At 35.4% G+C, this 16,336-nt stretch overlaps 1 protein-coding gene and 1 pseudogene across 1 annotated transcript; both read right to left on the reverse strand.

Moving 5' to 3' along the window:
* Positions 1-1,693: 1,693 nt before the first annotated feature.
* Positions 1,694-4,402, reverse strand: LOC130948238 (pentatricopeptide repeat-containing protein At4g02750-like). The gene has a single exon (XM_057876949.1). The coding sequence runs from the start codon at positions 4,242-4,244 to the stop codon at positions 1,971-1,973; it is 2,274 nt and encodes a 757-aa protein (XP_057732932.1). The 5' UTR covers positions 4,245-4,402; the 3' UTR covers positions 1,694-1,970.
* Positions 4,403-8,285: 3,883 nt separating this feature from the next.
* On the reverse strand, positions 8,286-15,224 carry LOC130950052 (DNA-directed RNA polymerase II subunit RPB1-like; annotated as a pseudogene).
* Positions 15,225-16,336: the final 1,112 nt, after the last annotated feature.

Below are 16,336 nucleotides of genomic sequence, written 5' to 3' on the forward strand. Positions count from 1 at the left end.
GATATACCTATTAAGAAGGATGATGGAGAGGTATCGTAGTAAAAGGGACCTACATATGGTGTTTATTGATTTGGAAAAAGCATATGATAGGGTACCAAGGGAGGTCTTATGGAAGGTTTTAGAAAAGAGGAGAGTAAGGATCGCATATTCGGGCAATTAAAGACATGTATGATGGGGCCACAACTAGTATGAAGACTCAAGGTGGTGTGACGGAGAATTCCCTATTGGTATAGGATTACACCAGGGATCATCCTTAAGCCCATACCTTTTCACATTAGTCCTGGAAGTACTCACAGAGCACATCCAAGAGCCTGTGCCATGGTGCATGCTTTTGCCGATGATATCGTCCTTATGGGAGAGTCAAGGGAAGACCTAAATAAGAAGTTGGAGTTATGGAGAGAAGCTTTAGAAGTGTATGGTCTGCGCATAAGCCGTAGCAAGACGGAATATATGGAATGTAAGTTCAGTCTGAGAAGGGAAAACCCCAAATAGATAGAGGTGAAGATTGGAGAGAAAACATCCTAGAAAAAGTTAAAAGTTTTAAGTATCTTGGGTGCATCATACAGGATAATGGAGAGATTGAACAGGATATAAATCATAGGATCCAAGCAGGTTGGTCAAAATGGCGGAGTGCATCTGGTTTTATATGCGACAAAAAGTGGCTTTAAAACTTAAAGGTAAATTCTATCGCACCGCTATAAGACCGGCTATGCTGTATGGTAAGGAGTGTTGGGCGGCTAAAGGGGAGCACGAACATAAGCTGAGTGTGGCAGAGATGAAGATGTTGAGATGGATGAGTGGTCATACGCGATTGGATAAAATAAGGAATGAAGATATAAGGGAGAGAATTGGAGTAGCACCCATTGTGGAAAAGATGGTTGAATCGTCTCAGGGGTTGGACATGTGAGAAGAAGACCGATAGAACATGCAGTCAGGAGGGTGGATGAGATGGAAGATGGACAAAGGGCGAAAGGCAGAGGAAGACCTAAGAAGACTATCCATGAGGTGGTCAAACGAGATCTACATGTAAACGGTCTCTCTGTAGACATGATACATGACAGAGCACAATGGCGTCGTTTGATTCATGTAGCTGACCCCACTTAGTGGGACAAGGCTTTGTTGTTGTTGTTGTTGTTGTTACATTTAAAACTTAATGAATTTGCAGCAGAAACTTGACATAGATGGAGGATTTGTAAGTCTCTCGTTAAGTCGTATTTGAGTTCAAACTCAGGAATGGTCATGAGAATTAAGAGAGTAGCATCTAGTTTGAAGGTTTTGTCTCAATGATAGTTGATTTACATAACAGAGAACAAGTGGTTAGAAATTTGAAAGAGAACAGTAAATTTTGGACATTCCAAAATAGAGCATAGCTAGCAGCATCTTTATCCTGAATTCCTGCAGAACTCAGTTTGCATGATGCATACAATATAGCATGTGTGTGACATATCACTGATAGAGGAACACATTTCAAGTTGGATGGTAAAATATTTTGTGTACTTGTACCATCTTGGACATCCAGTTAACACACTTTTTTATGTCTATATCATTTCCAATAGTCCAGTGGAAAAGTATTTCATCTAATTGATAACAAGTTAAAAACATAAATGCATCAAGTATCAATTATGTATTGTTCACACCTGAGATTATGTGAGACTAGTTTTACTGAAGCTACATATATCTTTTTCATGGTAGATAAGTATTTAGTATTCTCATAAATCACAAAAATGGAAAAAGGTGAATACATGAAGAAAGTATGGCTGAAGAGAACCATTCTAGTGAATATATCACCTTGCAGGGTGTTCATTCATTTTCTGGTATGCTTCAACTTTTCTGCCACAGAACCAAAATTTGCGGCATCATTTTCTTCTCAAAGAGACATGGCATTAACACATGACATTTGGACATTTGGTATCTCTCTAATTAGAAATTCTCTCTCTAATTTCATTCAAAAAGGTTTTTTGCTACTTTAATTAACCTCTTGGCAGGCTAACACTTTGGTATCTCCAATCATAAAATTCCAATGATTGATTCATATCAGATATACATTTGTCCCTAATGTGTTCAGTTAAACTATTCAATATAAACGGAATATTTTCAGCTCTCGACTTTGAGGGATCGTCGGAGATGAAAGATTGTATTTGATTTTGTATTTCAATCCAGCTGCATCCGGGAAGTTTCGTAGCTTGTTTCTCCCTCATGAGCACCCTTAGCCTCTCAACCTCTTTCCATCTTCCTGCCTCTGCAAGCATGTTTGACAAAGTAACATAGTTGGAGGCATTAGCAGGTTCGAGTTCCAAAAGCATCTTGGCTGCTACTCTACCGAGTTCAAGGTTTTTATGTGCTCGAGAAGCCGCAAGAAGCGAACCCCATAGTCCAGCATTTGCTTTCACCTTCATACCCCTCACTACATTGAAGGCTTCCTCAAACCTACCAACACGGCCAAGCAAATCAACTAGGCAGCTGTAATGTTCAGCCAAGGGTTCAATGCTAAATTCTTCAACCATGCATTTAAACAAAGCCAAACCCTTCAGAGCTAAACCGGCATGACTGCATGTTGATAACATACCCATAAAGGTAAACTCATCTGGAGCAATCCCCTCTGATAACATCTGCTGGAAGGCCTTAAACGCCTCATTTGCTAATCCATTCAAAGCATAACCCGAAATGAGGGAATTCCAAGAGATAAGGTCAGCGCGCCAGATATCTCTGAACACCTGTTCTGCCTTCTGTACCCTTCCACATTTTGCATACATGGCAATCAAGGCATTACTAACAAAGATATCATTTACATAACCACTCTTCAAAATGTATTCATGGAGCTGCTTGCCTAATTGCAATGCTGCAAGATTCGCACACGCGCTTAAAGCACATGCAAAAGTTGATTGATCTGGTTTCTGTTCTTCCTGTCCCATGATAACAAAACTCTTAAGAGCGTCCAAGTATAAGCTATTTTGTAGAAAACCTGCAATAAGAGAATTCCATGAAACTATATTCCTTGCTTCCATGGAATGAAAGATCTCTGCTGCTCGATCCATCTTCCCTGCCTGAGCATACCCGGAAATCATGGTATTCCACGAAACTGCATTCTTGATGGGCATTTGTCTAAATAGGTTGTAAGCTTCTTCCATTCTTCCACTCTGTGAATAGCCTGAAATCATGCTGTTCCAACAAACAGCATCGCGAACATGAATTCGACTGAACATTTGACCAGCCTCATCTATTCTTCCATTCTGTATTAATCCGGACAACAAAGCAGTTTGTGCTGCCGTGTCCTTGCAAGGCATCTGATTATAAATTTTCCTTGCCTCATTAAGCTTACCAACTCTAATGTACCCATTAATTATTGTAGTCCATGACACAGAATCTTTATCTGGCATTTCCTTGAACAGCTTTACAGCTTCACCAATTTGCAAGTCTTGGACATAGGCTGCAATCATTGCATTCCACGAGACCACGTTTTTACCAGGCATACTATCAAAAAGCTTCCTAGCCTCCATAATCTTACCGTGTCTTGCAAATCCACACAACATCGTAACCCAAGAAACAGCACTAGGATTTGGAATCTTTTCAAACAACTGCCAAGCAGAACTAGGATCACCACAGTTAACAAACCCAGCAATCATCAAGTTCCATGAAACTGCGTTCTTGTTGGCCATCCTCTCAAAAAACTGCAATGCTTGATGCATTTTACCATTCTGGGTATACCCGGCTAACATTGAGTTGTAAGAAACCAAATCCTTTACCGGTGTCCGCTCAAACACTTCCTCGGCCTCACGGAAGTGACCCCTCTTTGCATAACCAGCAATCATGGCATTCCAACACGCAGTGTCCAACTTATCAGGAACCAAATCAAAGAGTTCCCTAGCCTTATGGAGCATCCCCTTACGTGAATAGCAAGTTATCATCAAAGCCCATGAGAAGTTATCTCTGCGAGGCATTGTGTCAAACAAGTGAGCAGCTTCTTCAACCATGTTGTTGTGAACATACCCAGCAATCATGGTGTTCCAAGAAACCAGGTTTCTATGGGGCATTTTATCAAACAGTTTGCGGGCATCATTGATCCTACCATTTTTAGCAAAGACCGAAACCATGGAATTGTAAGTTACTAGGTTCTTGTGGGGCATGGTTTCGAAGACAGTGACAGCGTCTTCAACTTGGCCAAGTTTGCCAAGATGAATGATTCCCTGGTTCTGGTTGAAGACACGTTTTCCATGTTCAGCTATTGATTTGAGATGGTGTTTCATGGTCCATGAAGGAGATGGTAGGGACCTTGTGTTTTGCCGTGCAAAGAAAGAAGCTACGTAACTAACTACCTACTATGATTGTTATGTTTGGTAACCATGTTTGCGTACAAGATATTCCAGAATCAGTATGTAACTTCCATCTTCATGTTTTGGCTTTACCTAATTAATGGAAACTCTAACCCTTTTTCAACAATGATATATATACTAGATATGATTTTCTTTTTCTTTGAACTAGAGTGGTGACCTCTCGGAGTGGTAAATTAATTACAGTTAGTATTAAGTGCCAACAGATTTTTTGATTTATAATCGTTAATTAATTTTTATTAGTATTTTTAATAATATGAGATTATATTTAATAATATAAAATTATATATTTTTTTATTGGTTAAAAGCTTATTAGATTTTATTAAAAATGTTGATCTTTTAAATTTATTAATTAATTATATTATATAATATATTTTAATAAATATTATATTATTTAGATATTAATTAAATAATATATAAATTAATATTAAATTTAAATGGTTTTATATTTAAAATATTTTACAAAATATTTATTTAATCATTAATATATAATTTTATATAATTATTTAACTAAAATATAATATAAATTAAAATATAATTTATTATTTAAAAATTTGAATTCATTTATTTTTAAAAAAATTGTAAATTTTTTATATTAGAATTATATAAAATTATATCTTTATTTGTTGTTTTTATTTTTATATTTGTTTTAATTTTCATACTTTGTCTTTTTATATGGTGTTTTTTGGATTACAAATAATTAAATAAAATTTTAAAAAAATGAATAAAAATGAGAAACATAAAAAATATAAATTAATTTTATAATCATGATATATTTAAATATATTTAATAAAGAGATGTGTCAAATTTAAATTTATTTGGATTTAGAAAAATAAATGAGAATAAAAAAATTATTAAAAAGATAAATATAAAATTATGAATTAATTTTATAATCATGATATATTTGAATGTATCATTTCATTTTTGACAGAATATCAAAATGTCTTAACTCTTAAAAAGCCCGTAATGTTTCTTTGGTAGGTAGAGTGAGTCTTGTTCAATTGACTCTATCAACTATCCTATCTTATATAATGCAAACTATGAAGCTGCCTTTGAGTATTTGTAATCGAATTGATAGCATATGTCGCAATTTTGTTTGGAGGAGTTGATTTGGTTAGAAAGCCTCATCTTTTTAAGTGGAAAACCTTTTATTCGCCTAAGGCGCAAAGAGGTTTCGGCTTTAGACCTGTGTGAGTTCTTAATAATGCAAATTTGATGAATTAGATCGAACATTTGTCCATAATAAAGGAGATCTTTGGGTTAAAGTTCTTTGAAATCATTATGGATGTCATGAGGCTACTTTTCGTGTTGTTAAAGCAAGGCATCCAAATAATTTAGAAGAATTTTTAGAATAATCTCATATGGAGGGTCGGATTATGTACTGAGATTAATTTTTGGACTGACCAATAAATTCTAGGTATTCATAAACTTGTGGACTTTGCTAAATTAGAAGTTAGCGAAGAGATGCTGGAAGAGAGAATTTGCGAGTTTGTTATTAATAGTCATTGAGACTATGATCGGATTGGTACTATGCTGGGAGAGGATTGATATTATATTTTTGCTTCTATTAAATCATTTTAGGGCATCGATAGTTTGGTTTGGCTTATGATATTGAGTGGTGTTATTCGATCAAATCGGCTTGTGTTATCTTTTTGGGACATGCGGATAACTCAAATGCTTTCTTATTTTAAAAAATATGGAAGCTGGAGGCTCAACGGTTGCGGTCTTTCTGCTAGCTCGTAGTGCATCAAACCCTTTTGACCACACCAGAAGATATATGGTGGAGGAAGACAGTTGTATCATTTGTGGTGTATCTTCTGAATCTTTGCTCCATGTATTCTGTGATTGCAAAGTGGCAAGAGGCCCGTAAATAAGCATTGATAATAGTTTGGTTTCAGGTAACTTCTTTAATTCTCTTTTTTTGGCTTAGTTGTTTATCTACTAAATCTCTCTACCAATGACAATTTTAACCCCTTCTTTTTATTATTACGATGAATTTTTTATGGTATCAACTAAATAAATTTGTTTTTGATGTTGATGATATTACTAAGGAGTAAAAGATTGCTCCTCTTATTGTTTATTTAGCAAAGGACTTTTAGCATGCTCAAGCTGAGTTGAGTAGAGTTAGAAAGGTAGTTAGCAATTATGTCTCAGATGTTGAGATATGCTCAAATTTGAATTAACCTCTCAACATTCGAGATGTGTTATATAATAAATTTTTATAAATACTTCAGATTTTATACATTTTCGTAATTGATAATTTGATATATTTATTTAATTTAAATAAAAAATTTAAAAATTTAAGCATCAATTTTTATATAATAAGAATAAATAGATAAAAGAAGATCATGATTATCTCTTTTATATAGTCTTTACTCTTTAAGCAAAATTTAAAGTATATATAAATATACAAACCTCCAACTCTACTCAAAATAATATATACACATTGAAAATTAATCATAATATATTTGTGTATAAATATATTATTTAATTTATTTTTATTGTATATTTTATATTTTGATATATATTTTATATAAATAATTAATTTTTTTGTGTATATACAATGTATTGTACATATTTATGATAGTTACAGAATTAGTTCTGAATGCCTATAAACTGAAATATGTGCACGCTTTTTTTTTTATCAGTCTTATAAGTTTCCTCTGAATTAATTTAAGATCGATGTCAAGATAATATAATAATAGTATTGTAATATCCTTTTTGGATGACTATTGTAATCTTCTTTGTTTATATTTTATACAGACTACCATGCTGAGTTTTTGTATTCGTAGCTAATTCAACAAATATCTTTTTTTTTTCTTTTGAAGTATCCGTATTAATTCTAAAGAGATTCAAAAATACTAAAAACAATAATCATAAAAATCCATGATCATTGTCTACATAGCATATCTAAAAATTTCTTAGTATTGGACATTCTAGATATCACCATGTAACAAGTGATCATGAATCTTAGTCGTTCCCAATATTTCTTGATCTCTAGAATTATTACCGATAAAAATGTATCAGAATTTTTATACTATCAAACAACTAGATTAACTGTTTGGATGAAGAGGGAAAAAGAATGCTAAAATATAAAGAAAAAGATCGAGAAAACAAATGAAAGCAGAAACACTTGCATAGTTCCATTGTGATTATTAATACAATTGAAACAGATAGAATCATGCAAACATGAGAGCCAAGCAGAGCTAACTCTTCTCCTTGAAGACTCAAGTTGTGTTGAACCATTCACACCAGTCTTAGATACTTTCCAGTGAAATATTCGATTCAGAATTGAATTGAGTAGTCATACATGCTACTATAACCACAATACAAATAGGTAACTTTTCTACAAGTTTAAATCAAACAAGGGGGAAATCAAAAAGCAGAGAAAGAAAACCTGAGCAAATGCTATCACTCATTATTGTTTTGCAACCATGAATCCCAAGGGAAGTTAAAGTGCAAGAATACCAACATCAAAACCTTCTTTCTTTTTCCCTCGAATTCTTATACTAGCAACAATAAATATCCTCCAATTTTCCAAAAATCTGGCCATTATTGTGTTTGGAAAATATTTTAGAAAAATAGGATCACTAATGAGAGTACAAATGTTTTATGTTAAGAAGCTATAAATTTGATATTATAGTAATTTTTTTATTCATAAAATTTGTTTAAAAAATATCTTTAAATATTATTTTAACATAAAAGTAATTTTACATTTAAAATAATAACACCTCTTGTACTATTTTTTTCTTTGAAAAAAATGAGAGACTATTTAAAGATTTTTTATTTTAAAATGCACATTTATTAAATCAATACGAACAAAATAAAATCAAGTGAATATTGAATCACCTTATATATCTAGCGATGATTTTCATAATTATGTTTACTGTCAAATACTCCATCCAATAAAGATAGAAATCATGACAGATATTAATTTTCTTCAGGTGTGAGTGTACCTCAGAGAGTTGTATTATCATCCTCATCCTTGGTACTTGTCTATGGAGTGTATTGGCTGGTTGATGACGGTGAGTAACCATGTCGACTTGGCGAGTATTCCATTGAAGCACTATAAATGATGAAACAGAATGGCAAAATTAATATATATGCCCAAATATTTGGCAACTAAAATAATTAAATAATGATATCTATAGATGCATACCTGAACTGTGGAGAAGTTAGGCTGAAATCCGGACTTGTAAAATGCAAAAATGTGGATTAGTCAAACAAAGAAGAAATGCAACCTCTTGCAATTTTAGCAACACATAAGAAAGCAAGAAAAGAAGAAAGAAAGAGAGAATATTTGTACTGTTGTTCTTAACTTACCTGCTTGGACTAAATTTTGGGCTGGATGGAGAATAAGTTGGTGATGAGGGGCTGCAAAATAATATGGCATATAGTTACTTGGAGTGAAGAACTATAACAAAACAAGTGTGCAGTTGAGAACCAAAATCACTATACTATTTTCAACTACCCAAAAAGCTAATATTGAGAACCAAGGTTAAGGCTCATCCTCATTTTAGTGTTGGCAACTTCCATTTCTTCATCCATTAGCAAAGTTCAACAATTAAAAGAATCCAAAGAATGACTCACCTATAGTATGGTGATGTGGGACTATACTCTGCAGATAACCGACTGTAATAAGGGGAAGTAGGACTATAGCTTGGTGATGTAGGGCTGTACCCAGGAGAGGAGGGGCTATATATAGGTGATATAGGAGTATAGCTTGGTGACGTAGGGCTGTACTCAGGAGAGGAGGGGCTATATATAGGTGATATAGGAGTATAGCTTGGTGATGTAGGGCTGTACTCAGGAGAGGAGGGGCTATATGTAGGTGATATAGGACTATAGCTTGGTGATGTAGGGCTGTACCAAGGAGAGGAGGGGCTATATGTAGGTGATATAGGACTATAGCTTGGTGATGTAGGGCTGTACCCAGGAGAGGAGGGGCTATATGCAGGTGATATAGGACTATATGCCGGAGACGTCGGGCTGCAAAAGAATATAATCTCCGACTCAAATCTAAAGTTTTTTTTTATGAAAATAAAGTTTTCAGGATATCAATACAGTTTGGTTGCAAGTTCCATTTATCATATAGATTTCCAGAAACCAATATTAAAAGAATCCAAAGAATGACTCACGTATAAGTTGGGGAAAGAGGACTATAACTTGGTGACACAGGGCTATATACAGGAGAAGTGGGAGTGTACTTAGGTGAAACTGGATCATAAGCAGGTGAATAACTGGTCACCGATATGCGCTGTAACCGCAGGCCATTCCATAAGGTGAAAAAACTGCATTATTAATTGGTGATGGCCGCAGATTTGGATTGGACAAATGAGTTGGTGACATCAAGGCATCAAGATAGAGAGTTGACATGGAGAAATGAGCAGGTGTCATGCCAAAGTCAAGACCATCCATATAACTAGGTAGCTGGAGATCAAATTCATTCTTAATCATCTCGTCATTAAGATACAGAGAGCATTGTCCAGTGCCAAGGGGCGCAAGCTGGCCTAACATGATGTTTTCGCTGACACCCCTTAAGTGATCAGCCTCAGCATATGCTGCAGCATCAAGGAGAATATCAACAGTCTGTTCAAATGAGCATCTCATCATTGGACCGGTATCATTTTGGTTGATACCATGGCGCGTAATTGACATCAAATGGCCACGATAAGTCATAGTATCACAAAGAATAGCGAGATGCCTGTAATTGACATAAGATCCATCAAAAGAGATGACAGCACGCAATTCATTCAGAAGAGCCCGCCGAACTGCCTCAATTCCAAGGACTTCAATAATTTCAATAAGGTGGTTGCTTATGCTCCTTGTTGCATCAACTTGCTCATGGCACATTGCAGCTAAAAGGTTGACACCATCAGTTTCAAGCATCCATTCCTTATGAGTCTGAAAACCTTCATTATCATCAAATTTTGGAACGTCAATACTTTTCATAAATACTTTGCTGATGCCAGGGATGCCACGTAATGTCATCTCAGTAAGCATGTTGCTTTCTATTCTCTTTAAGAAATCATCATCAGCAGAATCATCCTGAATCTCTCCCCGGTGGGCTTCATCATTCATGATTCGGATACGAAGTATGAGCTTTTCAGCATTGTCATCATTGAAAATACATTTCAAATCATCATCAAACACATGTTTTATCTCCTCAGCGATGTCAGCCATGCTCAACTTCTTATCCACCATCATCTCTCGGTTTAATTCTATGCGAAGCAACCAAGGTGACATTCTTTCAAGAGCAACTTCATCAGGCATTTCATTGTACAACTTCACAAATCAACATCTTCTTCAATTACAGTATACAATGGGTCTGGATCATACCACACCTCTGTAGCTTGTGTCACTCTCCTAAGTGTAGTAAGCTCTAAATCACACTGCACACGTTTGGCCTCCTCTGAAGTCTACTAACCTCAGGTTTCAAATACACAGACAAGGAAGGTGTTTTGATTCTCTTGGCCACATTAATAATTTCTGTTAACCTGGGAACACCAAGTGTAATATTCTTAGCACTTACACCAGCATAGTGGAATGTGTTGAGAGTCATCTGAGTAGCCGGCTCCCCAATAGATTGTGCCGCCACACAACCAATCATTTCCCCCGCAGTTACTAGGACTGCTGGAATCTTGATTCTATCTCTAACCATTCAAATGCTTCGCGGGAAAGCTTATATTCCTGCAAGACCCTTTTACTGGAAAGAGTGCTGCGAAGAAGGATATTGAACAGGACAGTAGCATTCTTCTGAGCTGACTAAGATCATCACCAGGAACAACTTGTCTCTCCTTATCAACAGCTTCTACACATTTCAATCGGTCCATATCAAAGTCAATCTTAAATGTCTTCTGAGCATGAGCCTCTTATTCAGGGAGTGGAGAGAACTCTAAGTAATCCATAGCAATCATCATGTCTCAAGCATTTCAAATTCATCCTCAAGTAAATTACGACTATGCTGGATTTCAATCGGCCCTTCAAGCATGTAACTAGGATTCCAGTTTCCTTATCAAACTCATACTTAAAGGTCCTATCAAAGTCTGACTTTTTCATTTTCAGGGAATCAAGATTCTGTGTTTCAATCAAACAGCCATACCATCTTCTCCATAGAGAAATTGTACATCTCCTACGGAGTTCCTAACAGTTCCATCGTATTTGACCATAATATCCTCCATAGCTTCACAAGCCGCCTTTGGATGTATCAGTTTCAGAGGTCTTCACTGCAGTATCAATAACACCTTCCCTACCTCCCATGGCATGGAAAAAGAACTCTTGTGGGGTCAGCCCTCGAAGATACGAGTTCTCCACAAAGCCTCGGCTTTCAGGCCCATAATCATCTTTTGTAAAGTGTGGCAGTGTCCTATCTATGAACCCAAATGGAATTCGCTTGCCTTCAACATTCTGTTGACCAAGACAAGCAGTCATCTGAGATATGTTGATAAAACTTCCTTTGGAACCAGCTGTCACCATTGCTTTCAGATTATTGCTCTCAGATAAACTTGTCTGCGCTTTTTTCCCGGCATCATTACGAGCTTCGTTCAGCACCTAAGATTGCCAATAACATGAAACATCATATTCAAGCAAATGCAGAATTTAGTAATATATCAAAGTGACCTGCAATTTAATTGAATCACCTCATTCACTTTCTTCTCAAATGTATCCATCATTGTCTGACCGGGTTCAGACTCCAACTTCTTTTCTTGAGCATCCCTAAATAGTGTTTTCACTTTCTCTTTTGCCTCTGAAATAGTCTGGTTAATAACCTCCATAGTCGAAGCGTCCGCAATCGAATCACCAATTCCAATGCTAAAAGAATTCTGCAGAAGCCAGTAATTTACAAGCCACTGAGTGTGACCAAGAAATTTACGAGCTGCATCGGGGCCAGCGTCTTCCCTGTATTCAAGCCAACATTAGCGAGGGTGTGCAAAGAAGAAAGTAAGTGAATTATTACAGTTTCCAAAGCCACGTTTACCAAGATCATTAGATCAATTCAACCCTTTGCAAAGTAGTTGTAAAGATGAATGGAACATTAACATTTTATATAGTGATGTTGCATACCAAATGACATGAATGAGACTTCCAGTAGATGCTCCAAGTGTCTCTTTTTGCAAAGAGTTCCGGTAAGTAGTTCCCCTTTTTCAATTCTGACCATAGTATCCCCTGGAGTTATTGATGATCCTCCTTCGTTATCATCATGCCAGCTAGAATACCTAGTTAAATTTATTTGCTTGGGAATAATAAGATTGAAAACTTGTTTCCCAGTCCACAATGGTTCTGGCTTCAATATTGCTGGTGTAGGAACATTCCCGTCGAAATCTTCCCACCACATTAGAATGTTCATAAATACATCCTTTAAAAAAGAAAAAGGAAAACAAAAAAATTCATTAACCTGAGTAGCTTGTACAAGAACTTCTTCATATATCAAGTAACTGCAGCAATATATAAAAATTCGGTGAATAATACCTTTGTGATGAAGGTATCTCTCTTGGTGATTTTTCTGCATCCTAATAGTGTGTCTTGAACAATATCCATTACTGGTCTGTTTGATTGAGGAGATACAATGCATTTAGGCACCATCATGAGCTCCAACAACTCTGCTCTGGTTTCAAATGACTGAGGAACATGCATGTTCATTTCATCCCCATCAAAATCAGCATTATAAGGCTTAGTTGCCGACAAATTAAGCCGAAACGTAGAATAAGGCATGATTTTGATTCTGTGCCCCATAATGGACATTTTATGAAGACTAGGCTGACGATTCAAGAGAACTAAGTCTCCGTCCATCAAATGGCGCTCCACCTAAAATCACAACAATTGAAACTATTAGCAGACATCAAGAGGAAACCTTTTTAAAATAAGAAGAGAAACTGTATCATCTAAAACACAATGCCTTGTATCCTATCTCCAAATGAGGATGGCAACTTTTCTTCAAATATCTGAGATCAAGCCTTTGCCCATCATCGCGAATGATGTACTTGGCACCAGTTTTCCCAGGTGGGGGATTGGGTCCATACTCTACAAGCTCCTTCAACCTGTTTTTCACATTTTTTTGTAAATTAAAATTCTTTGTTTGGTTAATAATTATACAAAATGTTTTAAAAGCCAAGCAAGTAGAAAACCATATCCAAAGGAAAACCTTTCAATATTATATGGAGTTACAGTCTCAGGGTGTGTAAGGTTCAAAGCAATACTCCATGGCACTCCAAGTTCATCAATGTTAATGTTCGGGTCTGGTGTAATAACCGTTCGAGCAGAAAAATCAACTCTTTTCCCCATCAAATTTCCTCTAATCCGACCTTCTTTGGCTTTAAGCCTGCTACAAATTGATTTGATAGGCCTTCCTGTTCTTTGAGTAGCCTGTGAAAATTTTATCAAAATTCCAAATTCAACGGTTATAAAGGAAATGCAGATTATATCAGTAGCAAACGGCGGCATATGAACACAATCATACTCTTGGCAGTCCCGGCAACTCGTTATCAAAATATGCGGTTATATGGAACTGCAACAACAGAGAAAACTGGGAAACAATATGCTGAGGTGATCTATTTTTCGCATGTCTCTTCAAATTTTCATTGTGCTTGATGATTGTGGCTAACTGATGAGTCAAGTCATCCTACATGCACCAACAATTACATAATGTAGGTAAGATAAAGATGAAAATGTTATGACTCATCACTATCATTGGTAAAGGATTAATTAAATTTAAAGAGCTTAGAAAACTTGTACAGCAAGTAAAGACAGTGCAAGAGAAGAGAACACTTTCCTCACACCTACAAGATGAGTGCATCATAACAGAAGGTCTCACTGGTGGAGGAGGAATTGGAAGAACTTGCAAGATCATCCAATCAGGACGCGCAAACTGCGGATTCAAGCCCAACAATTCGCAGTCCTCGTCGCTTATCCTTTTTAGAACACCAAGAACCTTCAATTGATTCAACATGTGTATTTATTATTTATTATTTACTATTTAGCAACAAACATAGAAGTCAAGATAATAATATAAATTCCGAACTCGGATCAAATGTCAATTATTACCCTTTCTGCAGAAAGAATCTCTTTCCTTTCTTCAGGATTAGGAAGCTGTTCATGGTCATTGTTTTTGTTCCTCCGAGCCTTATACTCAGCAATCATCTTTATGCCGTCAATAGTAATCTTGGGCTGCAAGGCACCGCAGCCAATTCGAACCAGCTCCTCAGAATCTTCACCACCTTGACAATTGCTTATGTTTTTGCAAGCATCCAAGATCCTCTTCAGCCTGTTTTTAGCGTTCCCAATCTTCAAAGCTTGTTCAAACTTCTTATCCTGCTCCAAAACCGTAGTCAACTTAAAAAGAGACTACTAAACAAGAATTCAGAAAAAATTCAAATTCAACAAGAAGCAACTAAGCTCCTTTCTCCTATTAACTCAATGCATGGTTCTCAAAACATTTGAAATCGGACCTCGCGCGCCAAAATCTTGGAACAGTTGAAGCAAACACAACGCATGACGGTGAGCACCGTCTTCAAGAAACCAACGTGAAACATTGGCTTAGCGAGCTCCAAGTGACCGAAATGCCCCGGGCACTCAGCCATATCAGCCGTACACGTGGCACACCGGATCTTCCTATCAACGGTTCCAAGGCGAGGGTCGCTCAACCCTCCGACCTTTGGCCAGCTCTTCCCGTGCTCGATTTCCACCACAGAGTTTCTCCTCTACACACACACACACACACACACACACACAATCACAATCACAATACATAATCACAATCATTGTGGTTTCTTCAAGTTCGAGGGTTTTGAAATGTTTTAAGTTGGAAAACATTACGATTTCGTCGGGGCTGAGAATTCCGAACTGAACCGTACGTACATTTGCAGTTTCCGCCGGCGAATAAGGAAACCTAATATCCATGGCAACCAGAACGGTGACGGAAAAGAAAATGCAGTTATTATTTGTTTATTCTTTATAATATAGAATTGATTTTTGCTTCGAATTTATGTGTCAATGTTCTTTTGAAGTTTGATCAATAGTTCTTGTTTTCTTTTCTGTTCTCTCTTTCAACTTTGGTCTTCAGGCTCGGACTATATCATAAACCCTGGCACAGGCGAGAGTTTTCTTTCTCTCACGTTGCATATATGATATATGACAATGAGAGGAGTTGTTACGGTGCGCATGAATGTAGGGTATTTAACTAGTCCGGCTCACAAGTCCACGACCTTTTAATAAAATAATAGATAAAGCATTAATTGCAAGAAAAAAATATTTTCACTTCGAAAAATTATAATTGTTTTCTCTCGAATTTACCAAAAGTTTTAAGAGTAATTACTTAAATAATTCTATTAGATTTTAAAATTGGACACTAATTTTTTTTTAAATATATAAAATTGTCTTTATTATTTATTTCGTTAGTCAATGTAATCTCTTCTAATTTGATCCGTGAAGTACAAAATAATTTAAAAAATTTTAAAATAATTTTTAAAAAATTTTAAAAATTTAAAAATAGTAATTTTAATTAAATAAATCAGGGTTATATTGTCTATTAGAGGTAAATATTAGATTGTATTTAGTTCTGAAAATATGACAAGATGAAATATTAAAAATAAGACACAAAAAATAAAGATAAAAAATTAGTGTCATATTTTATTTGATAATAAACTTAAATAAATTATGAAATTTTAATTTACTCCTTTTTCATACAAAAGATTTAAGAAAAAAATATAACAATAAAAAATATCATTATAAAAATTTGATAGAAATAATGAAAAAAAATTAAAAAAATAAGTTTTGTCTTTTTGTTAGTGTCATTATGTTCTTCCTATCAGAAAAAATACAAAATACAATAATTCAATATTTCTATACATAATCTCTATCTATGTCTTGTCTCTTAAATATGATTTTATGTCTCTATAGATACGTTTGGTTCTAATAACAGGATAAAACAAGATAAGACACTAAAAATAAGACACAAAAATTATTAATTTTTATATTTTGTTTAGTAATATACTACAACGAATTATGAAAAT

The sequence above is a fragment of the Arachis stenosperma genome, chromosome 9, assembly GCF_014773155.1.
Source record: "Arachis stenosperma cultivar V10309 chromosome 9, arast.V10309.gnm1.PFL2, whole genome shotgun sequence".
NCBI lineage: Eukaryota > Viridiplantae > Streptophyta > Magnoliopsida > Fabales > Fabaceae > Arachis > Arachis stenosperma.

What these genes read in the sequence shown, in the direction of transcription:
- LOC130948238 (XM_057876949.1), bottom strand. Translation starts at nt 4,244, where the DNA reads ATGAAACACCATCTCAAATCAATAGCTGAACATGGAAAACGTGTCTTC.